The sequence below is a fragment of the Heteronotia binoei genome, chromosome 4 (assembly GCF_032191835.1).
Source record: "Heteronotia binoei isolate CCM8104 ecotype False Entrance Well chromosome 4, APGP_CSIRO_Hbin_v1, whole genome shotgun sequence".
Classification (NCBI taxonomy): Eukaryota; Metazoa; Chordata; class Lepidosauria; order Squamata; family Gekkonidae; genus Heteronotia; species Heteronotia binoei.
In genome coordinates, this window is record NC_083226.1 from 140,917,445 (window position 1) to 140,942,014 (window position 24,570).

The 24,570-nt window shown below is 44.7% G+C and overlaps 1 protein-coding gene across 4 annotated transcripts in view; it reads right to left on the reverse strand.

Annotated features, from left to right (window-relative positions):
* Nucleotides 1-24,570, reverse strand: part of MAST4 (microtubule associated serine/threonine kinase family member 4) — a 478,500-nt gene that overhangs the window by 400,467 nt on the left and 53,463 nt on the right. For all 4 annotated transcript variants that reach the window (XM_060235887.1, XM_060235886.1, XM_060235884.1 and 1 more), the window contains exon 2: nt 7,095-7,248. In XM_060235887.1, the coding sequence (XP_060091870.1) occupies nt 7,095-7,221 (127 nt within the window). In that variant the 5' untranslated portion in view covers nt 7,222-7,248. The remainder of the gene's footprint in view (nt 1-7,094; nt 7,249-24,570) is intronic.

The following is a 24,570-nucleotide window of genomic DNA, read 5'->3' on the forward strand; positions in this document are numbered from 1 at the left end:
CTGAAAAAGCCCGGGATTTTTCCGCGCTCGGCGCCAATGAGCATGCGCAAGCGACCCACTGCGCATGCCCACCAGCGCCCGCGCGGCAATCCCGCCAGTTCCTCCCTGACCGCTGAAAGCCCCTTTACTGAAGAGAGACCGTCAGCAGCGGGGAAGGAGGGCGGGTAGTGTGAATGCACAGATGACCACTCGAAGATCTACAGTTACAGGTAAGCAACCTGTCTATCTTCTTCGTGGTCTCTGTGCCTCACACTCATGGGAGATTAGCAAGCAAAGCATACCTGGAGGCGGGAAGACGGTCAGCCTGAAGAAACAGCTTGCAACACCGCAGTTCCCAACCGAGTCCTCTGCTGAGCATGCACGTCCAGCGCGTAGTGCTTCATGAAGGCATGCGGAGAAGACCAGGTAGCCGCCTTGCAGACATCGGAAAGGGACACACCCTTCAGGAATGCCACCGACGTGGCCATCGCCCTTGTGGAGTGTCCACGAACAGGTCCAGGTAGAGGCTTCTTAGCCAACAAGTAACAAAGTCTGATCGTCTCAGTGAGCCATTTGGACAGTCTCTGAGAAGAAATTTTGGACCCTAACTTTGGGGCAGAGTAGGAAACAAAAAGTTGATTGTCCGTACGAAAACCCCGTGAACGGTTTAGATAAAACAGGAGGGCACGCTTAACATCTAACGCGTGCAGTCTGCGTTCCTCATCCGAGGAAGGGCTAGGGTAAAAGGTGGGCAACCAAACCTCTAAGTTAAGGTGAAACTGGGAAACTACTTTCGGGAGAAAAGTAATCTCTGGGGCCAGAGATACCCCAGCCTCTCTAAAGGCAAGGTATGGGTAGTCACACCGCATCGCTGTGAGCTCCCCTGCACGACGTGCCGAAGTGATGGCAACTAAAAATGCAGTCTTCCAAGACAAAAGTTGCAGGGAACATGTCGCCATAGGCTCAAAGGGGCGACGAGTCAACTTGTCCAGGACCAAAGTCAAATCCCACAGCTGTGGAGGGGATCTAGACGGGGGATGAAGGCGGAACAATCCCTTCATAAATCTCTTGGACTGCGGGTGAGCAAAGACAGAGTAACCCTCAACTGAATCATGAAAAGCAGAAATAGCTGCTAAATAGACCTTAATGGATGAGAATACCAGCCCCTCATCCACCAAGGACAAAAGAAACTCAAAAACTGTGGGCAGCCCAACAGTGTCAGGTGACATTGGAGAGTCAACCACAAAGTCACTGAACTTTTTCCACTTCCTCTCGTAAGAGGCACGGGTGGAAGGTTTCCTGCTACTCTGGAGCACTTGTTGAACCCTGGTGGAGAAGTCTAGTGGTCGATGAACCACGCTGTCAGCTTCAGGTGCGGCACGTTGTGATGGAGCACGTGCCCTCCCTGGGCCGACAACAGGTCCGGTTCTGCCGGGAACTGGTAAAAGGTCCCCCTCGACTGCTGGAGCAGAATCGAGAACCAGCCCTGACGGGGCCACCACGGGGTCACCAGAATGCAACGTGGCTTCTCCTGCACTAACTTGTGGACCACCCTCGTTAGCAAAGGTAAGGGCGGGAACATGTACAGGAACCAGCCCTCCCACCGAAGTAGAAGTCCGTCTCCCAAGGAAGCCGGATCCGCACCTCCCCTGGCACAGAACAATGGGCACTTCTTGTTCTGCGCTGTGGCGAAAGCATCCAGCTGTGGGTAGCCCCAGAGTTGGAACACCGGCTCTAGGAACCTCCATTGCAGTTCCCATTCGTGTGGGGAGGCTCCACCCCTGCTGAGAGAGTCCGCCTGTATGTTGAGGACCCCCGGCAGATGTGTAGCTTTTACAAAAATGTCCCACTGGAGACACTCCTCCCAGAGATCCATCGCCAGTGAGCATAGCCTGCGAGACACTGTCCCCCCCTGTCTGTTTATATAGCACAGGGCAGTGGTATTGTCCGTAAGCAATGCCACAGTCTGTCCCACCAGCAGTGGACGGAACGATCGAAGGGCAAAGTGAACTGCTAGCAGTTCTAGGTAGTTTATATGGCACCGGCTCAGTTTCGGTGGCCACTTGCCTCCCACACACAGCTCCTCCAGGTGGGCTCCCCACCCCCACATGGAGGCATCGGTAGCGATGGTTACTGTAGGGGTCGGCAGATGAAAAGGGGCCCCTTGACGGATGTTGCTCTCTGTTCCCCACCATTGCAGGGAGCGGAGAGTCCCGGGTGGAATGGTGAACCTCTTTCGAGGTGAGTCTCTGAGAGGCCGAAAGTGGCGCAAGAACCAAATCTGTAGGCCTCTCATGTGCAGTCTTGCGAAACGTAGCACGCTTGTCGTCGCGGCCATCAACCCCAGCATCCACTGGAGCTGCTGAGCCGTGCCCCACCGCCGCCTTTGAAGTAGCTGCACCAGATTGATGATGTCCTTCGCTCTCTGCGAAGGGAGGAATGCTCGATGTTGTTGAGTGTCCAACAGAGCCCCTATGAATTGAACTGTCTTTGAGGGAGTGAGATGGGATTTCTCCAGGTTGACTTGCAGCCCCAGGGTGCCAAGAAGACGCAGAGTGGTAGCGATGTGGGTTGTTAGACTCTCCCTCGACTTCGCCACAAGAAGCCAGTCGTCGATGTATGGGAAGACAACGACTCCCTGCAGACGAAGATGGGCAGCCACCACACTCATCAGCTTCGTGAACACCCGAGGAGCAGTAGACAGTCCAAACGGCAGGGCCCTGAATTGGAAGTGACGAGCACCCACTGCAAACCGTAGGAAACGCCTGAACGCGGGATGGATGCTGACATGAAAATAAGCATCCTTGAGGTCCAGGGTCGCCATCCAGTCTCCCTGATTGATGAGGGGCAGGATTGTTTGCAGCGTAGCCATTCTGAACTTCTGGTACAGAATAAATTTGTTCAGACTCCGAAGGTCCATGATAGGCCTTAGGCCCCCGTCCCTTTTGGGAACCAGAAAGTACCGGGAGTAGAAGCCTCCCGTCCTGGCCTCCGGTGGAACTACCTCTATGGCTTGTTTCTGTAGGAGGTTGTTCACCTCCGCCAGCAGAGGTGGGGAAGGGGGAGTGGTGACTACCACGGACTGGTTTGGGGTCTGAACAAACTCTATTTTGTAGCCCTCTTCTATGATGGACAGAGCCCACCTGTCTGTGGAGATCAACTCCCAGGCAGGCAGGAAAGGGCGTAGGCGGATGGATGAATTCCCAACGGGGACGACGACGCGTGCTTGGAAGAAGTCAAACCCCCTGCTTCTGGGAGCGAACCCCCTTCGACTTGCTGGGCGGTTGTGATCCATAACGGTTCCTGCCGTTACCCGAGTAGGGTGATCGCTCGGACTGGGCAGGGCGAGGACGCCATTGCTCCGGAGAGAACTTCTCATAAGGCTTCTTGGTCCAGGGTTTGGACCACTGCTTGGATTTGGAAGCCTTAGGAGCAGATTGGACACCCAAGTTCTTAGAGGTTTTGACACTCTTGTCGAACTCTTGCAGCGCCGAGTCAGTTGTGGTGCTGAAGAGCCCGTCACCCTCAAACGGCAGATCTTCGATGAAGGTCTTAGTGTCCTGGTGGAGCGTGGTAGACCTGAGCCAGGAGTGCCGTCGGATACAGACTGCAGACGTAATCTGTTTGGCCGAGGCTTCAACCATATGTTTTGCTGCGGCCAGTTGTTGTCTGGCCACAGCGAGACCTTCTTTTTGTAGCCTGGTTGCAGCAGCCCTCTTTTCCTCAGTTAACGAGGAAAGGAAGGGGGAAAGTTGTTCCCACACAGCATACTGATATCTAGCCATGCAGGCGGCATAGTTAGACACCTTTATGCCGAGTGCCCCCGCGGAGTAGACCTTGCGGCCCATTCCATCAATCTTCCTCCCTTCTTTGTCCGGTGGGGAGGAGTGGACCTTCCTTGCCTTCGAAGAGGAGGAGACGACCACCGAGTTCGGGCACGGATGGGTGAACAAGAACTCAGCCCCAGTCTCTTGGACCCTATACATATGGTCCAGCCGTTTCGATGAGACTGGCGTCGAGGAGGGTCGCGCCCAAGGCTCTTTGACCACCTGGAGGATCACCTTGGTCACTGGCAGGGCAACCGCAGTGGATGTGTTCCTTTGCATTATATCGAACACATTGTCGTCCACTACTGGCTCCGGTTGCGTCACAGGCAGCTTGAGGGTGGCGGCAATCCGCTTCACAAGGTCCCCATAGGACTTCAGATCCTCCGACGGCGAGATCGGGAGATCCTCGGCCGTCTGGGAACCCGGTGAAGGCTCCAATCCCTGAACTTCACTCTCCGACTCCGACGACGAGGAGTCCTTGTGTGTGGAGTGCTCCGAGAGCATCGGGGTCGATTCTCGCGGTGGAAGGATCGGTGGTCTTCGATCCACATCTACCGGAACCAACTGTCGATCCGGGGGAACCGACGCCGACGCAGAGGCCTTCCGAGACCGATGGGATACCCTCGACACCGATGAAAATTGGGATGCTTGCTCCCAATCGTGGTAGTCGTCCGGGTACCAACGACAGGTCTCGTACCGGGAGTAGGGAGGCTGCCACCTGCGTTGCTCCCACGGTGGTATCGGGAAGCGTTGAGGAGGATAGAATGTGTCTCGCCTGACTCGGGGCTTGAATGGTGGGTCGATCACCGGTGCCGACGCATCAACCTCCGAGGCCGATTCGCTTTCGGAGCGACGACGGGAGCCCGAAGACGAAGACCGTTGGGTTAAGTCGATTTCCGGCTCTTGTTCCGACGCCGACAGGCGCTGCTGGTCAGCTGGGCTACGGCGCGGAGGCGTCCGAGGTTTTTTCGGAGGTTTTGTCGACGTCGATGTCGACGCACCGCCCGATGGGGAAGGAGTGCGGGGTCGCTTTCGCTTCTCCTTCGACTTCGCCTTTTTCGGAGGTCGGGTCCCCGAGTCCTCCTGGCGCTTTTTAGCGGGCGTATCCACCGAGCCCTCAAGGGAACGTTTCGTGGAGCCACGCTCTTCCGGCGAGTCCAAAGTCCGTATCGGAGCCACATCGACCGATGCGAGCTCCAGGGCCGGGGTTTCGGACGACTTCGGTGCCGATACCTCCATCGGTCGATGGGGTGTAAGCGCCGATTCGATCAGTGCCGCAGATAATCGAGCCGCCCGGTTCTTCCTCGTCTGCTTCGAAAAGCGGAGACAATGCGGGCACGAGTCTACTCGGTGGGCCTCTCCCAGGCACAGTAGACACAGGGAATGACCGTCTGGAGGGGCGATCTTCTTCCCACACGCACGACAGCGTTTGAAAAACCCCCAGCGACTTTCCATAGAAAGTAGCCGCAAAAAAACTCCCCAGAACAATCTGAGAGAGAAAAAGAGGAGTGGGGGAAAAGCGCGGGCGAAGCGCCCCGAAAGGCCGTCCGGCGGGCGAACACAAGACGCTTTTTTTTTTTTTTCTAACTAACTAACAACTATGAACTACAACTAACTACTAAACAACAACGGTAAACGGGCTAGAACGAGAAGAAAAGGCGAAGCCAAAAAACTTCTCACCGACCGGGGAAACGGAAAGGTAAACCTCTCAGCGCAGCGGTCAGAAAGGAACTGGCGGGATTGCCGCGCGGGCGCTGGTGGGCATGCGCAGTGGGTCGCTTGCGCATGCTCATTGGCGCCGAGCGCGGAAAAATCCCGGGCTTTTTCAGATACCGATTCGGGGATCGGCGCAGGCGCACTATCCCATGAGTGTGAGGCACAGAGACCACGAAGAAGATCTAGGCTTGGCTTTGCATTAATTTAAAGGCAGGGGGTTACATTTGCAAACTTAATAATAGTTTGAACTGCTAGATTTATAAGCTTCTTCCATCCTTTCAGAGAAGAGGACATACAGAAATAAAATGAAAGATTTCTGAAAACATCTGCTACTTCAATACAATTGATAAATATGTTTCATATTATTATAAACAAGTTTGTGTGTGTGTGTGTGTGTGCGCGCACACAGAACATTCACAATTTGAATACTGTATGTAATTCTGGTTGTCCCATTCCCAAGACAAAGGTAATTAAAATGATCTGTTGGAAAATCATCACTTTAATTAAGAAAACCATGTGGCTTTTTAAGCTTACAAACAACTGAATGGAGAGCACAAGGACTGGTGCTTTCAGTCATGAGTAGTTTGTGTAATTAATAATTTGAAGAATGTGAGCATGAAAACTGTTCACTCACTATATAAAAATGTAAACCATTTACTAGCAACAAGCTTCACACAAAAGTGAATAAAGGTATTTATTTATTTACAAAAGTAAAGACTATGGCATGCCTTGCCCAAAAATGCTCTTAGTCACCATAGTATTTTTAAAAGATATAATTAGATGATTTAACAGTATAATCCTAAACAAAGTTACACTGTTCTATATCACTTTTCAATGGACTTAGAGGCATATTGCAAAAGGGAAGCCATGCTAGTAAGCTGGACATGATGTGTCTAGAAGTGGCTCCTTGAACATAACAGCCCAAGGGGCAGGGAGATTCCTTTCAAAAAACAACCCCCACCCCTTCACCCCAATGTTACCATAGCCCCAACCATAACCAAGACCATCCAATACTGCTTTTTCAAGAAAATAGAAGACATATGGGGAACCAGTTATGGATCTCCAACATTGCAACTACGTATGCCCTCAAAGACAATATGCTTCTTCCACATCCTAGAGATTCATGAACAATCATGCAAATATCTTCCATGAGGCATCTCACTGGCTATATTTAAAAATATCAAGCTAGAATAGGGGCCTGAATCTGAGCATTGTTTTTAGTTGGCTTTTTAAATAGCACATGTTTGCCATTGCATGGAGGAGGAGATTGGATTTATATCCCACCCTTCACTCAAAGAGGCTTCCAATCTTCTTCCCTTCTTCTCCCCACAAAACACACCCTCCCTATGAGGTAAGGGGGCTGAAAGAGCTGTTTCCAGAACTGCTCTTGGAAGGACATCTCTGTGAAAACTGTGACTGATCCAAAGTCACCCAGCTGGCTTCAAGTGGAGGAGTGGGGAATCAAACCCAGTTCTCCCCGATTAGAGTCCGCACACTAACCACTACACCAAACTGGCTCTCAAAAATGTGTTCCTACATCAAACCCTTCACAGGTGTTTTCATTATACCAACCTGTCAGAGCTCCACCAAGGCTTCCTCTTCTAAAAGGTCTTCCATCTTCACTCAGCTGTCTTTTAAATTTCAATGATTTGCCAGGGCCAGAAGAAACTTCTGGATTGCTTGATTTTCGAAATGGCATTGGTGGAGGTGATAATATGCTGTCAAGCTGTAAAAAAATACAGATGCTAGAGTTTAGAATGCATTTTTAGTTGAAATTTGAAACATTGCATGAATAGTTTTGTATGAAACAGTTTGTCTTAGCCTTAATAAAGACACCAAAAAGAGTGTTCAGGTATTGCAGGCAGAAAAAAGGGATAATGCTGTCATAATCTTCATCTGGAAACAGTGTTTTCCTTTTCCAGAGCGTTTAAGACAATATGAAAAAGATCTTCCCATTTTTGTCTTGGATGAATGGGTTTTAGAAGTTTTTGTACTGTTATAATTTGTACTGTTTTGTTTTATAAGCGGTGAGGCAAAAAATGTGTGCGCACGCATTATGGAAAGAGCTTCTCCAACCACCTTGAACCCTCTTGTAGTGTATTTCCACCTTTTGTTTTAGACACGTTTCATTTACTTGAACGTGGGTAGTCCCATTTTTCAAACAATTTTCATTCTCCTTAAGCTAATTATAAAAGCTCTTTGCATTAGGAAGTATTGTAATTTGTATTTAAGTCTAAAACAAACAGGCCTTTGTTTTGAAGAGAGAATGATCCTCATTGTGCCATGGAATTCTGCCGAGTGACCCTGGACATGTCACATACTCTCACCCTAACCTAACTCACAGGGTTGTTGTGAAGATTAAAATAGAGAAGGGGAGAATTAGTAGGCACAATGATGAACAAAAGCTACTGAGGAAGAGTCAGCATGGGTTCTGTAAGAGAAGATCTTGTCTCACTAACCTGTTAAAGTTCTTTGAGGGGGTGAACAAACATGTGGACAAAGGGGACCCAATAGATGTTGTTTACCTTGACTTCCAGAAAGATTATGATAAAGTTCCTCATCAAAGACTCCTTAGTAAGCTCAAGAGTCATGGGATAGAAGGACAAGTCCTCTTGTGGATCAAAAACTGGCTAATTAACAGAAAACAGTGAGTATAAATGGGCAATTTTCTCAGTGGAGGGTGGTGAGCAATGGGGTGCTCAGTACTGGGTCTGATGCTTTTTAACTTGTTCATTAATAACTTGAAGTTTGGAGTAAGCACTGAAGTGGCTAAGTTTACAGGTGACACTAAATTGTTCAGGATGGTGAGAACAAGGGAGGATTGTGAGGCACTTCAAAGGGATCTGTCCAGGCTGGGCAAGTGGCCAACAATGTGGCAAATGAGGTTCAACATGGCCGAGTGCAAAGTAATGCACATTGGGGCCAAAAATCCTAACTATAAATACAAGTTGATGGAATCTGAACTGGCGGAGACTGACCAAAAGAGAGATCTTGGAGCTATGGTGGATAATTTACTGAAAATGTCGAGACACTGTGCAACTGCAATAAAAAAGGCCAACACTTTGCTGGGGATTATTAGGAAGGAAACTGAAAGCAAATCAGCAAGTATCATAATACCCCTGTATAAATTGATGGTGCAGCCTCATTTGGAACACTGTGTTCAATTCTGGGCGCCACACCTCAAAAGATATTATAGCATTGGAAAAGGTGCAGAAAAGGGCAATTGTGATGATTAGAGGGAACACTTTCCCTATGAAGAAAGGTTAAAGCGCTTGGGGCTCTTTAGCTTGGAGAAACATCGGGTGAGGGGTGACATGATAGAGGTTTACAAGATTATGCATGGGATAGAGAAGGCAGAGAAAGAAGTGCTTTTCTCCCTTTCTCACAATACAAAAAGTTGTGGGCACTAAATGAAATTGCTGAGCAGTCGGGTTAGAATGGATAAAAGAAAGGATGGCCGTGATTACTAAGAACCAGCATAGGTTTCTCAAGAACAAATCATGTCAGACTAACCTGATCTCTTTTTTTTTTTAAGTGACTACCTTGCTGGATCAGGAGAATGCTGTAGACATCGTTTATCTTGATTTCAGAAAGCTTTTGATAAGGTTCCACATACTATCTTTGTTGACAAATTGGTAAAATGTGGTTTGGATCCTGTTACCGTTAGGTGGATCTGTAACTGGTAGACAGATCACACCCAAAGAGTGCTTGTGAATGGTTCCTTGTCTTCTTGGAGAGGAGTGAAAAGTGGAGTGCCTCAAGGATCTTTCCTGCTGGGACCTGTTTTGTTCAACATCCTTATAAATGATTTGGATGAAGGAACAGAGGGAATGCTTATTAAATTTGCAGATGATACTAAATTGGGAGGGTTGCAAATACAGTAGAAAACAGAAACAGGATACAGGATGAACTTGACAAGCTGGAAAACGTGGTTAAAACCAATAATATTAATTTTAACTGGGATAAATGTAAAGTTACGTATTTAGGTAGGAAAAATCCAATGCATTGTTATAAGATGGGGAAGACTTATCTTAGCAGTAGTGTGTGCAAAAAGGATCTAGGGATCTTAGTGGACCATACACTGAACATGTGTCAACAGTGTGATGTGGTGGCTAAAAAAGGCAAATGCAATTTTGGGCTGTATCAACAGAAGTATAGTGTCCAGATCACGTGAAATGATGGTATCACTTTACTCTGCTCTGGTAAGACCTCACCTGGAGTACTGAGTTCAGTTTTGGGCACCACATTTTAAGAAGGATATAGAAAAGCTGAAATGGGTCTAGAGGAGGACAACGAAGATGGTGAGGGGTCTGGAGACCAAGTCCTATGAGGAAAGGTTGAAGGAGCTGGGCATGTTTAGCCTGGAGAGGAAACGGCTGAGAGGTGATATGATCACCATCTTCAAGTACTTGAAGGGCTGTCATATAGAGGATGGTGTGGAATTGTTTTCTGTGGCCCAAGAAGATAGGACCAGAACCAATGGGTTGAAATTAAATCAAAATAGTTTCCAGCTCAACATTAGTAAGAACTTCCTGACCTTAGAGCGGTTCCTCAGTGGAACGGGCTTCCTCAGGAGATGGTGGGTTCTCCTTCCTTGGAGGTTTTTAAACAGAGGATAGATGGTCATCTGACAACAATGAAGATCCTGTGAATTTAGGGGGAGGTATTTGTGAGTTTCCTGCACTAAGGAGGAGGTTAGACTAGATGTCCCTGGATGTACCTTCCAACTCTATGATTCTATGAAAAGGAAGTACTTCTTCACCCAAAGGGTGATTAACACATGGAATTCACTGCCACAGGATGTGGCAGCAGCTACAAGCATAGATAGCTTCAAGAGAGGATTGGATAAACATATGGAGCAAAGGTTCATCAGTGGCTTTTAGTTAGCCACAAGATATAATGGAACTCTCTGTCTGGGGCAAGTGATGCTCTGTATTCTTGGTGCTTTGGGGGGGGGGGGACAACAGTGGGAGGGCTTCTAGTGTCCTAGCCTCACTGGTGGACCTCCTGATGGCATCTGTTGCTGTTTTTTTGCCACTGTGTGACAGAGTGTTGGACTGGATGGGCCACTGGACTGATCCAACATGGCTTCTCTTATGTTCTTAATTATGTAAGCTACTTTGAGTCCCCACTGGTGAGAAAGGTGGAGTATAAATGAAGTAAATGATTTTTTGAATTGGTTTTTATTTTCTATTTTAATCATTAATTCTCAAAGGGTTATTCCCCTGATATTTTTGTTCCATATGCGTAGGAGTTGTCTATACCCATTCAATAGATAAAGTAATTTTCACATGTTCAGGGGCTGCCACTTTACAAGTTTGTAGGCTGAGCTCTAATATGAAAACTGGTACTGGTAAGCTTTGTCAAATGAAGCCAGTGATATAACAAAAGCATCACCATTTTTCTTATTCCTTTTCCTCCCAATTTAGAACAAGAGGATGCCAACAACAAAAGCGTGGCCATGGTTTTAACTGTAGATTTCCTCCTTTATGCCCACTCACTTTGTAGTTACCCAAATTTTTTTTTGTAAAGTTTTAGAACTCCACAAGAACTGGGTTTTGGGGGTTTTTTAAAGCAAGGAATCTGAGATTACAGGGCTCTCCAGATTTGGAGGTATTTTTATGAGTTGTGTGTGCAGAGAACAGGCTAGTAACTTTAACATATTGAGTTGTAAGTGTCAAGACACCATCCATTCTAAATCATAGTAATTGTTCGTTTAGATTATGAGTTGCTTTTGCCAACCTGCTTAAAAGCTGCTCCACAAGCGTGTTATATGCAAGATGGAAGATGTAGAGGAGCCACCAGATGGCACTATGCTATAATTAAAAAACAAATGTACATGCCTGCAGTTAATTTAAAATTAACAGCACGAAATAAAAACATTTTTCTCTCTCTCAAAAGAATTAAATCTGTCTTGCCTGTTTCAGAATATTTTGAGAAAACAAATTTTAACTTGGTTGTCATGCTCCATTTCTGCCCAAAATTATAAACTTTTCTACCAAACTCTATTTTTTACCAACTCATCACATCCTAGGATCTGGGAGACCCAATTTCAAATCCCCATCCTACCATGCAAACTTGCTGGGTGATATTGGACAAGTCACACTCTCAACCTAACTGATCTCAGAGGACTGTTGTGAGGATGAAATGGAGGACAGAAGAACAATGTAAGCTGTTTTGAGCCCCACTGGGAAGAAAGGCAGGGTATAAATGAAGTAAGTAAAAATGAAATAGAGCAGGGGTGGCCAACGGTAGCTCTCCAGATGTTTTTTGCCTACAACTTCCATCAGCCCCAGCCATTGGCCATACTGGCTGGGGCTGATGGGAGTTGTAGGCAAAAAACATCTGGAGAGCTACTGTTGGCCACCCCTGAAATAGAGAATTAACTACAAAATACCATCAACTATCTTAAATAACAATAATAGATATTGGATTCAATCTTTGGGCATTGTGAAACAACACACTGATCTCTGCCAGCTGACATTTTATTACTCAACAATATGCTGTAATCTGGTTTGGCATACCAAATAACTCCAAAATATAGTACTGCTACGGTTCTCCAAAGCTTTATTAAAGCCATCTAACGGAATAGTGGACAGTTTTCACAGATGAGGGAAATAAGCAGCAGGGATCTCCGAAAGATCTGCTTTAGAACTAGCGTAATTTATCTTATTCTTAAATGATAAAGTAACTTCAAGCACAATCAGCAAGATTGCAAGGGTTGATGACAACACTTAATTATTCATGATGATGAAAACATAAATAGATTATGATGAGCTCCAAACCCAGTTTCTGTTGGAAAGGGAGGGGGTAGAAAAACTTTAGAAATGATTCCTCTTGATATGTAACCCTGTAGCTGTTTAAAGGAGGATGGCATCAGATGAAAGTCACTCAAACAGATTGCTCATCCCATGTGTCACCCAGCAATGCTGTCACTATTTGCAGTTCTTTCTTCTCTATAGAAGCAAATGACAACTGTTCACATTGATTGGTGACAAAGTGTACACTCAAGGATACTAGATGGGAATTAAATCTGGGATCATCTCAGTGGCTAAAGGGCCAGATTTCAACCCCCTCCCCCAATTATATCCCTGTTTATTTTGTTCCATGAAACTTTTACATATCTATTCATAGCAGAATCAGACCCATTTCGTTAGTTCTCTTCCCAGTCCTGGTTCTATTTAAAATGTTTTTCCCCCAATTTCTTTTCAAACAGTAGTTTTCCTTGGTAGTGAAGCATTTTACCTCCATACATGCTCTTTACAGCTATTTCAATGAGACAAACTATGATTATTCTCTAATTTGATGGGAGGGGAAATAGGCATCCTGTAATTTCATGCATTAAAAGAACAAAAAATGCTGCCTTTGAGTAGGAAAATCTTCCCCAACCATTTCTGCTCATGAGAACAGAAGTCACTGTATACTGAACCAGTCTTAATAACTTGAAAAAACTTGGAAGACCAATAGTCAACAAAAGTACAGAACAAGCTTTCCAGATAAGAAAAACAGAGTGCTATACTTTGGCAGCTTTCAGAGAGAGAAGGAAGAGTAAAATTCTGGAAGAACAGGTGAAGCACAAGGTAGATATGAGGGAACAAGAGGCGAATAAAAATTCCCTAAGCAGTATGTTTGCAAAGCAGTGCTCTATACCGGGGGGAGGGGAGGGGTTGGAGTACAAGTTTTAACTGCCCTCAAAAAAATACTGAAAACCTCACCTGCCTATTATTCCTTAGACAATATCTATTTGTTTTAAAAGCTGAAGACTTTATTATAGACTAAGAAACTATGTAGAAGATGATGATGATGATATTTGGCTTTATATCCCGCCCTCCACTCTAAATCTCAGAGCATCTCACAATCTCATTTATCTTCTTCCCCCACAACACCCTGTAAGGTGGGTAGGGCTGAGAGGACTTTCAAGGACAACCTCTGTCAGAGCTATGGCTGACTCACGGCCATTCCAGCAGATGCAAGTTGTAAGAAAAAGCCCCCTACTTTTCATACACATGGACAACGTGATCACCAGTATGGTTGCCAGGGTGCCTGGAGTTTTGACTCGCACACATCTGCTCTAAGAAGTGGACTTTGCCCACAGTTTCTAAGGCTTATGTGGATACTATAAGCCTCAGCTTTTCAGCAGCATTCTACATCTCTGGATGGGTGTTAGCCAGAACTACAGACGAGCTTCCAGCTGCTCCTGTTGAGCCCAGTTGACTTCAGACGGGCCTCCTTTGGCCCGGGGATTGTAAGGAGATTCTGAGAACCCGATCTCAGCACTTTCTGGGGAACATATGGGGAGAGACGGTCCCTAAGGTAAGCAGGTCCTAGGCCATATAGGGCTTTAAAGGTAATAACCAGCACCTTGTACCGAACTCGGTATATTATCAGCAGCCAGTGCAGTCCCCGAAGCCCCAGCTGAATGTGCTTCCATCTAGGGAGCTCTAATAACAACCGGGCGGCGGTGTTCTGCACTAGCCACCATGAACTGTACAGGCAAACAGTTTCCAGCCCGTTTCCATTAACCAAAGGCTAACACCACCAGAATCCATCTTGTTTTCCTGACTCCATATCCAACAGCTGCTTCAACTTCTGCATGAAACAATCAAGCTTATATTTTATTTTATTTATTTTATTTTTATTTCATTCGACTTATATCCTGCCCTACCCCACCGAAGCGGGCTCAGGGCGGCTCACAACACAAAATTCTAACAATAAAAACAAAAATTAAAATACATTAATAATTTACACAATAAAATAAACACAATTGTCAGCGTGCTATGCTACAGTCTTCCTTAAAATTCAGATATTCAGGTATTCAGATATACAGATGCCGGTCAGTTGTATACCAATCGGAAGAGGACTGTCTTACAGGCCCTGCGGAACTGCCCAAGGTTCCGCAGGGCCCTCACCTCCTCCGGCAGTTGGTTCCACCAGCAAGGGGCTGTGATCGAAAAAGCCCTGTCCCTAGTTGACTTCAGACAGGCCTCCTTTGGCCCGGGGATTGTAAGGAGATTCTGAGAACCCGATCTCAGAACTTTCTGGGGAACATATGGGGAGAGACGATCCCTAAGGTAAGCAGGTCCTAGGCCATATAGGGCTTTAAAGGTAATAACCAGCACCTTGTTCTGAACTCGGTATATTATCGGCAGCCAGTGCAGTCCCCGATGCCCCAGCTGAATGTGCTCCCATCTAGGGAGCTCTAATAACAACCGGGCGGCGGTGTTGTGCACTAGCTGCAACTTCCGGGTTCGGCACAGGGGCAGCCCCATGGGGCATCTTAGGCATGGATCCTGCCAGACCGCCTAAGCCTTTGTCTAATGGAACTCAAGACAAAGTCTGGTGCCAAGAAGACTGAACAAGAGGAAGACCATCTTCAGTCAGAGCCAAGTTCCTTTGTGTAAACCGGGTGTTACCTTAGGTAGCAATTTGGCCATCTATTGTCACCTTTTTAGATAAGTTTGGTAAACTCAAGTGCACCTCCACCCAGTAATTTCCCCCATTCTTTTCCCCATTTTGGAGCCTCACTCTGGTCCACGGCAACCTGAAAGTCCAACCAGGTACCCCTGGACCAAGCTTGTTCATTGGTCTGTCATGGGCACCCAATTAGGTGCCACCAATTAACTTGCTATTGGCTACTGCAGAAGTCCAGCCCTTATGGTCACTGCAGAGCCTCCCCTTTTCTGAGGTCATGTACCAGCTGACCACCTGTCATCCACCCCTGTACCTCCCATCCCCTAAGGGCTCAAGGTAATCTATATAACCTGTAACACAGCTCCCCACATGTGTGCATCTAGCAGTACCCCAGTTCCGCTGTCTAGATCCATCCCCGATTCTGGCCACAGTTTTGGGTCCATTTCCCCCGTCCTCTTTCGTCACCATTGGAGCCTTCTTGAAGACTATGATCAGTAATTATCACCCTGTTTGTCTACCCATGTGTTGTCTCTATATCTCTATTTTTCCTAGGACTGTATGTATGATTTCATGAGCACATTGTCTTGTATGTATGCTTATATTTTCTAGAATAAATTGTAATTGTTTTACTTAGAGTCCCTAATATTTTAAGCATTAATTTCTGGACGTGGAATCCTGTATACACAGGTAAAAGATCCTGATTAAGCCAGATGCCCACCTGACAATTCCCCAACCTCGTTTTGAGGGCATTTTGGCTTACAAAGTGGAGGAGTGGAAAATCAAACCCAGTTCTCCCAGATAAGAGTCCATACATTTAACCACTACAACAGACTGGCTCATAACAATTAAAAGCTGAAGACTTTGCTATAGACTAAGAAACTATATAACAAATATTAATTATTCTAAATATATATTACAATTAACATCATTTACATGCATCATTCTTGATTTTAAACACTGTCTTACATGTAAAGACCAAAAACTCAAAACAGCAGTTTCACAGCCATAGGCTCAGCCACAGGGTAAAACCATAGTGAGCTTGTTTTTAAAGTCACTTTCAGTCTTACGAAAAAATTAAGTGCGCATTAGAGACATTCATATTCATAGTTTGTTGACACCATCATCATTTGGCTAGTGAAAAATGCTTCAATCTGCAGGAGAAACTATGTATGCTTAGGAAGGAGATGTCCCTGTTTACCATGAATACTAACAAAGTCAACTTGGTTTCGTTAATTTATAAAATCCATTTGTACTCTGTCATCAATGAATTTCTAAGCTACCTAGAATGGCTTAATTTGCTCAGATAGAATGTCGGCTTCAGAAACCTAATTGTTCATTCAGATCTATGCACTTCCACCCATGCTCAATTAGATCTCATGTACCCCTCCGTTATATTGAAGTATAAACTATACATGCAAGCTAACATATTTCTAATTCCAGAATTAAGAAATCAAAAATTGAACAGTAAGGGCTTTTTAGTTTCTTTCTCTTTCTCAGCTACTTTTCCATCTGCTCTGCCCCAGCTGTTTCATTTTTTTCATAAAGCTAGGATTATCAAGATTTTACAACTTCCATAGGGTCATATTCCATGTATAGCTTGCATCTATTTTCTCTGTAAAATAAGTTTTACCAGTAAATTGGCCCAATTTCATAAAGGCAGTGCTACCAATGCCTTTGTAGTCGCTTTGCTTTCACAAAAAAGATGCTGGTGGTGCAATGTGCCAACAAGTTATAACCAACTTTTGGTGACCCCACAGGGTTTTTAAGGCAAGAACAGAGGTGGCTTGCCATTGCCTGCCTCGGCGTAGTAACGCTGGACTTCCTTGGCAGTCTCCCTTGCAAGTTCTAACCAGGGCAATCCTTTTCATCTTCCAAGGTCTCGTAAAATTTGGCTAGCCTGGGCTATCCAGATCAGGGCAGAGTAGATATCAGATTATTTTGTTTTGCAATACCTTTTTTCTTTAAAGAAAAAAACTGTTAGATGTATCCTTTTTTCAGTTTTAGACGCTTCCTATCCAGTGCTGCCACTTGTGTACCATGCTACATTGTCATTCATATAATTCAGATATTTCCCAGTATCTCCAGATACGTACCTGTTTACTTACTTTTTGCATAAACTGTAGGTATGTATTGAATTAATGCATCCTAGTATTTACTTACCAAGTCTATATTAATGCCCTGTATTTCCACAACTGGCAATGTCTTACTTGTTAACATTCAAGGCACGCAAACATTCTAACACATTAGTAATGAGATACACAACTAACACTTAGACAAGTATTTGAATTTTTCACATATGTTTTTCAAAAGATACTCTTGAGAGCATACGTTCAATTTAAAAACAGTTCTCTTTCCGCTTTTAGAGGCCACTGACAAGAAGTTTTACTATGATTCAACTGTGAAAACAGTCCTCAGGCATACCAATGCTTATCAAAGCATACTAATGGTGTTTGAGAATCATTACAAAAATTGTACTTTTCAAGTTAATATTCCTAATTTTTCCTAAGTAGGACATGAAACCAGATCACTAATGTAAGTCACTCAAAGCCACATAGTGAACTCTTGTCCAGTTAATGTAACTTCAATATGCCTATTTTCTTTTATGTAGCATTGGAATAAGTGCTCTGTATGACTACTGTGTTAACAATTTCTTGACTCTTCTTACCGTGAAACTGGTACCAGAAATCAGTTTCATACAAATAGCTATTCTGTTCAAAGAGTTAAGTATTCTTGTCTCTTAACAACATTCTAACTGCCATATATTAGATAAAAAGATAGAAGCCAAAGCAACAGATAATTTCATTTCCTATACTCTGGGAATGCACCAGGCATACTGATTTTGGTGGGAGTATAGCTGCCAGGCAAGGAATTTGAGATTAAACTGACCAAAAGATTATTAGTTGTAGAGCCACACATTCCTAAAAAATATAGAACAAGAAAAAGGGGAAAGATTCCTGAATGTGGAAAGAAAGGGAAATGGAGAGCTTGAAGATCTGACTGATGAATGTTGCCAATTCTACAGAGACAGATCTCATGTTTACTGAAAGTATTAGCAAGCATGACTAGCTAGCTGCCATTCCAAATGCTAGCAATGCACAGGGAGAGGGAGGGAGTGACTGATCAGGAATTTTGAAAAGGACAGAATCAAAGACGCTAAAAAGAGGTGAGGTGGCAGAACATTCTAATGCTATGGAACAGTGAGAGAAACTGGAGAGAAATAGGATAAAACAAATGAAGTTGGAATTAGAGATTCAAGATTTTAACAAGAAAGTTGTTAGATGATCACTTAAGAAAAAGGAAGAGAGTAAGCAGTGTGGATTGAAGGCATTTAAAAAGGAAAAACTAATATTTTCTAGAAGTGGAAAAAGTCAATATAGAAATTGGAGACGAATAAACACCATCAATATGACCTGGGAAATGAATCAAGTCAGTAGAAGAATAGAGAACAAAAGAAAGATTTAATTATCATCCAAGTTATAGGACAGAACAGTATGAGCAGGATGGTATTTGGGTGGAAATGTGAATTTGAAATGATCTTAAAAGCTGATGCTTAACCCAAACTGTCCCACATTGCCAATTCAATACATGGACAATAACTACAGGTCACAGTGTGACACTTCAAAGCCTAATTAAAAAACTGATAAGGACAACTGATAATGAATTCCGACAAGCAACTTGAAAAATATTATCCCAACGGTATTGCAATTTCCTATCAAACAATTAACTCACATCCCAGAAGTCAGTCTTTGCCAAATTATATTTAGTTGGGGAAAGGGGGAGATCAGACTATAAAACTCATATGTTTTTGCAGATTACTTTTCAGGAAGCAGCTTGTTTACTTAGAAGTTTGCACAGGGAGTGAATTTCCTTACTAAAACCAGTGATGTTTTCTGTTGATTCCTGCTTTCAATTTTCTATTAAGGAAAAGCGTCACTTGATTTCCTTACATCTACTATAAGAAGGCAATAAATCACTCAATACACAAGAAAAATTCAGCAGAAAATAATCTACTATAATTTAGATAAACAAGAAAGGTCTGACACCCAAAGTGCCTCATTACTTAGTGTTAATGCCACTCATTGACAAGTATCAAGAAAGTAATAAAAAAGCTAGAGGCATCCAAATAACTTACTCTGCATTCTTAACAATGTGATACAACGTGAATATTTGGTCTAGCTAGCAGTTCCCTAAGGACTGTGTAAAAGAACCTTCACAGGCCCATCAAAACCCTGATAATCTCAGAAAAGATTAATAGTTAGCTCGCATAAATACGTTTATGTGTAATGCTAAAATATTTAAACTTTGGAAATAAAGTAAGAGCTCAATCTTGTCAGATTTCAGAAGCTAAGTAGGGGTGACCCTAGCTAGTATTTGGATGAGAGACCTCCAAGGAATATCGTTTTCATAATGTCAAGAAAAAAGATGAGAACCTTTTTACTATATTAGGTTTGTAGAATCTTTCGGGCTCAAGTGCCATGTTCTACTGGAGAAAGTTTTCCTTCCAGACGTTTCGTTCTCAGCTGCGGAGAACATCCTCAGTGGCATTGCAGTGGCGTTGCAGCTTGAGCAGACGCTCTGACCTTCTTGGCTGCTGTATCAGTGTACATTTGGAAGTACAAATGCACAGTTGCTAAGGTGGATTTGGAACTCCTATTGCTTCGTTTCAGAATATTTTTTGCCTCCTCTCCAGAGTCCTGCTCGAGGCAGCTATTAAAATAGCTACTTCTTCAGGCAGCCATTTTCAAAGGTTGCATCAGTTGAGGAAAAAATAAGATATTCTTATAGTATCTAATTGCAAAAAGGTATAAGTTTTTTCCAGCTGCTTCCAAACAGACATGGGTATGAAAATGTGTCCCTACCATGGTTGCAGCAACAAGAAGCATGAGAATGGCATCAACGCACTTTTCTTCATGTGCCAGTCACTGCTTCCACCCCATCCCCATTCCTCTCTCCACTCATTGTGAAGTGATTTCCCATTACAAATGTGATATAGTATTTCATTTCATTTCATTTTATTCGATTTATATCCCGCCCTCCCCACCGTGGCGGCTCACAACATAAAATTCTAACGATAAGATTAATGAATATTAAAATACATTAAATATTTACAGCAGTTAAAACAAGAAAACGATTTATCAATGTGCTATCCTACAACCCTCATTTGGGGTTTTTCAGGTACCAGTCAGTTATATGCCAACTGGAAGAGGACTGTCTTACAGGCCCTGCGGAACTGCCCAAGGTCCCGCAGGGCCCTCACCTCTTCCGGTAGCTGGCTGACTTCAGACGGGCCTCCTTCGGCCCGGGGATTGTTAGTAGATTTTGAGAACCAGATCTAAGCACTCTCTGGGGAACATGTGGGGAGAGACGGTCCCTAAAGTAGGCAGGTCCTAGGCCATATAGGGCTTTAAAGGTAATAACCAGCACCTTGTACCGAACCCGGTATATTATTGGCAGCCAGTGCAGTCCCCGGAGCCCCAGCTGAATGTGCTCCCACCTGAGGAGCCCTAATAACAGCCGGGCGGCGGCATTCTGCACTAGCTGCAACTTCCGGGTTCGGCATAGGGACAGCCCCATGTAGTCCAACCTTGAGGTGACCGTTGCATGGATCACTGTTGCCAGATCGTCATGTTCCAGGAAAGGGGCCAGCTGCCTGGCCCGCCTAAGATGAAAGAATGCGGACTTAGCAATGGCTGCTATTTGGGCCTCCATTGTCAATCTACTCAGCCTGAGCCATCTAGCCACAGCTTGTAACGCCAGGTCCAAATTTTCTGGGACGCAGTCAGGCCGTCCATGAGTAGATAGAGCTGGGTGTCATCAGCATATTGGTGACAACCCAACCCATACCTCCAGGCAATCTGGGCAAGGGGGTGCATGTAGATGTTGAACAGCATTGGGGAAAGCACCGCCCCCTGAGGCACCCCGCAATCAAGCATGTGCCTCCGGGACAGTTCACCCCCAATCACCACCCTTTGTCCCCGACCATCGAGAAAAGAGGAAAGCCATTGTAAGGCCAGCCCCTGAATCCCCGCTTCAGTGAGACGGCAAGTCAGCAACCGATGGTCAACCATATCGAACGCTGCCGATAGGTCTAACAACATCAGTACCGCCGAGCCGCCTCGGTCCAGATGCCGCTGAAGGTCATCCACCAGAGCAACCAGCACTGTCTCCGTCCCGTGACCCGGGCGAAAGCCGAACTGATGGGGATCGAGAACGGAAGCATCCTCCAGAAAACTCTGTAACTGCAACGCCACTGCCCTCTCAATGAGTTTACCCCAAAAGGGTAAATTCGAGACCGGCCGATATGGCTTTGAAGGAAAAGGGAGAAATGTCCTTTAAATGTCTGACAGGGGAAGGGGTGGGACGACATGCAGCAGCAAGCTGTCATGTGCCTTTTTGAAAGTGGAGCTTAGTTCCATCCCTCCCCCACTGTAGATTCCCCCTGAAGCAAGAGAAAACATTTATTTTTCCTTCAGCTTAAAGAGGAAAGCTCCACAAACGATATGAATCTTGCTCAGAATCAGCACAACGTCATATGGACTCTCTCTTTGAATGTGGGGACCTCCTACTTTCCACTGAGGAGGAAATCCTGTAAGGAAGCAGCCCTAGAGAACTAGCTGGGAACACCAAGATCATTAAAAAAAATTCAGACATTTGAAAAGCTAATAAAATGGTTACATGATTTACAAAGCTGTAAAGTTCAACTAGATGAGCATGCCCAACGCAGATTATGTGTACAACCACCCATGAAAAAGATCATGCATGGAAGGACCTTTGGTGTGGTATGATGTTTTAGTGAATAATCATGTATCCACAAGATGGGGAACGTTATTAAACAAGTATGGATAAAAGTTTCAAAACTCTAACCCTTCTTAAATCTTGGATGCCTGGCTGAGAACATTTTCAAAAAAATTATTCTTCATACAATAGTGCAGCATCTCTTGGCAATCTTCACTGAAATACAAAGCTTAATTTCATATCAGAATGTTTTGTTGTATGACATTAAAATGCACATTTATGAAATCCTTGTCATTTTTTATTTGCATGTAACTATATACCATTCAACAGTGGGAGATTAATTCATTTCTTGAGAAGCTATTTTCTATATCGATTTCAATAGTCAATTAAATAGAGGTTTTTTAAGCAATAAGGAAATTATGAGAAAAAGGTAGAATCAACGAATCATAGAGTTGGAAAGGGCATCCAGCATCATCTAGTCTAACTCCCTGCACAATGCAAGAAATAAATACCTCTCACACACAAACGCACACAGTGACCTATATCCTATGCCCAGAAATTTGGTTAGAATTAGAAGTGAGGTTATTAAAAAAAATGTAACAACCATAGTTTTAATAAAAGTATGTGAAAACAAAGATTTTAAGTTTTATGAGTTGGTATGTTCTTACTGCAAGGCCCCATGGGCTGGGTGGGGTGCAAACCGCCTTGGGCAGATTAGAGAGCCAGAGGGCCAGCACTTGGCAGATGTTCCTGTGCTGTCAGAAGGGGGAAGAAACTCTTCCCCCAGCCTACCAATGCTGTGAGCTCAGGCCCAGAGAAAAACACCAAGTGGTTGCATGTTATGAGCTCCCCCATGCTCCAGAAGAGGACTGGCAAGACAGGTTGAACTCTCTTCCTTGCCTGTAGAAGTTGGTAGCGGGGAGGAGAGTAACCCAGGTTCAAGGGCACATGCATGGCAGGACCCAGGCCAAGCCAAACCTGATACATAGGAGATGCCCATGCAGCAGCAGCTGCCTCTAATCCAGGCCACCAAGCAATCCATGGGAGGGAAATGCTGGGAGTTGAAGCCAGAGATTGTCAGCAAGCTGCACCACTCCCATTTAGCAGCCACCATCCCAGGCTGAGGGCAGACATATCATCTGATGGGAAATCAGGCATGGTGTGCACAAGGCTGTATGTTTGGCAGTGGCCCCAAGCCACTCAGTGACCAGTATAACCAGAGATCATTGGCACTGACCTCACCTTGGAACCCCAAGCCAGCATGAACATGGCTGCAGTGGCTTCCTACTTATGAGTGAGGCTGCCACTGAGGTGAAGGGGTTCTGCTTAACTGCTGCAGACAAATTTGTTCTGCCATGCTGAAGCCACAATCAGAGTGGCTCCAGCTGTTTCCCTGCCTCAGCAGCCTCCTGTTTCCTCCTTTACACCAGTTGCTCACAGGGCAGATAAGAGCCCTGGATGGGCCAGTTCCATTCCCCAGGCCTTATGTTTGACACCGCTGATCAGTAAATTAAATAAATATAAACAAATAATCATAATTCTTAAAACTCAGATTGGATACATATGCTAGGGGTGGCCAAACTTCCTTAAAGTAAGATCCATATAGAATAAATGTTTGAGAGCCACAAGACATGAACATCAGAGGAGGGAGGGAAGGGAGGAGAGGAAGGAAGGGAGGAAAGGAAGGAAGGAAAGCAACTTTACCTTTAAATGCATTCTCCAAGCCACCGGCTGGCTTCGCTTGGAGAAGTGAGTTTAAAAGCCAAATGCCTTTTCCAAGCCCGCCAACAGTGCAGTGGGGGCTCCAAGAGCCACATGTGGCTCCTGAGTCACAGTTTGGCCACCCTCGCATAAAGCATAGTAATTTGTATTTCACTCTCTCAAGTACTGAGTATTTGCATTTTTGCATGCATAAAAGCAAAGAATTTGCACCTTTAAACCAGCGGTTCTCAACCATTTTGGCACAAGGGACCAGTTTCCTGGAAGACAATTGCAAGGGGAGGCAGCTTCAGAGTGAGGCTGTTCTGCCTTATTCATCTGCCTGGGTCCCGAGCAGGTGAAAGGGGCAGCGGGGCTGCTCTGGCTGGCTCCGAGACTGGTCCCCTGCAAGGGGGTGGGCAGCTTTGGAGTAAGGACATGCTGCCTCCTTCATCTGCCCAGGTTCTGGTCATGCGAAAGGGGTGGAGCAGCCTGGTTACTAACAGGCCATGGACCAGTGCTGGTCCATGACCTGGTGGTTTGGAACATCTGCTTTAAACTACATAAAATATGTCAAAAAGTAAAAATTTATATTTTAAGTTATAAGTTATGCATTCACATTATTAAAGCAATTTGATAGGTTTGATAGGAAATTAAGCATTTCATATATTTCAGTATTTCCCCAGAATTTCGCTTTTTAAAAAACAAAAAAATCCAAAATGAATATAGTTATTATTTCCATGGCTTCAAAATATCTAGAAATTTTACATCTCTAGCAATAACTAGAAAATATGGTCACTGAAATACAATACCCAGAAAAAATAGGATAGATCAAAATGGGTAACTGTATTAGCTCATACCCTACCACAAATGCTAGTTTTTAAGGTGCTACTGGACTCTTATTATTTTCTACCATAAAAATTAGTCTGGTTACTATAGAAAAGTTGACAAGGCTTGGTTTAAGGTCTAGGATGAACTTCTGTTCCTGTTACAGATACCTAAGCTGAGTATAACCAGAGATACAAGCTAAAAGGCAAACGCCAAAGGGGTCTTGGAAATTGGCTGTTATTCTGTGCCTTGTCACCTATGGCACTGAATTAGTTGAGCCAGCAGCTTCAAGACTACCTCTAAATGTGGTATATTATACTTTTGTCCTGCTTTTTTAAATCTTATGTTTTAATTTTGTAAGGTACTCTGGGTCCCC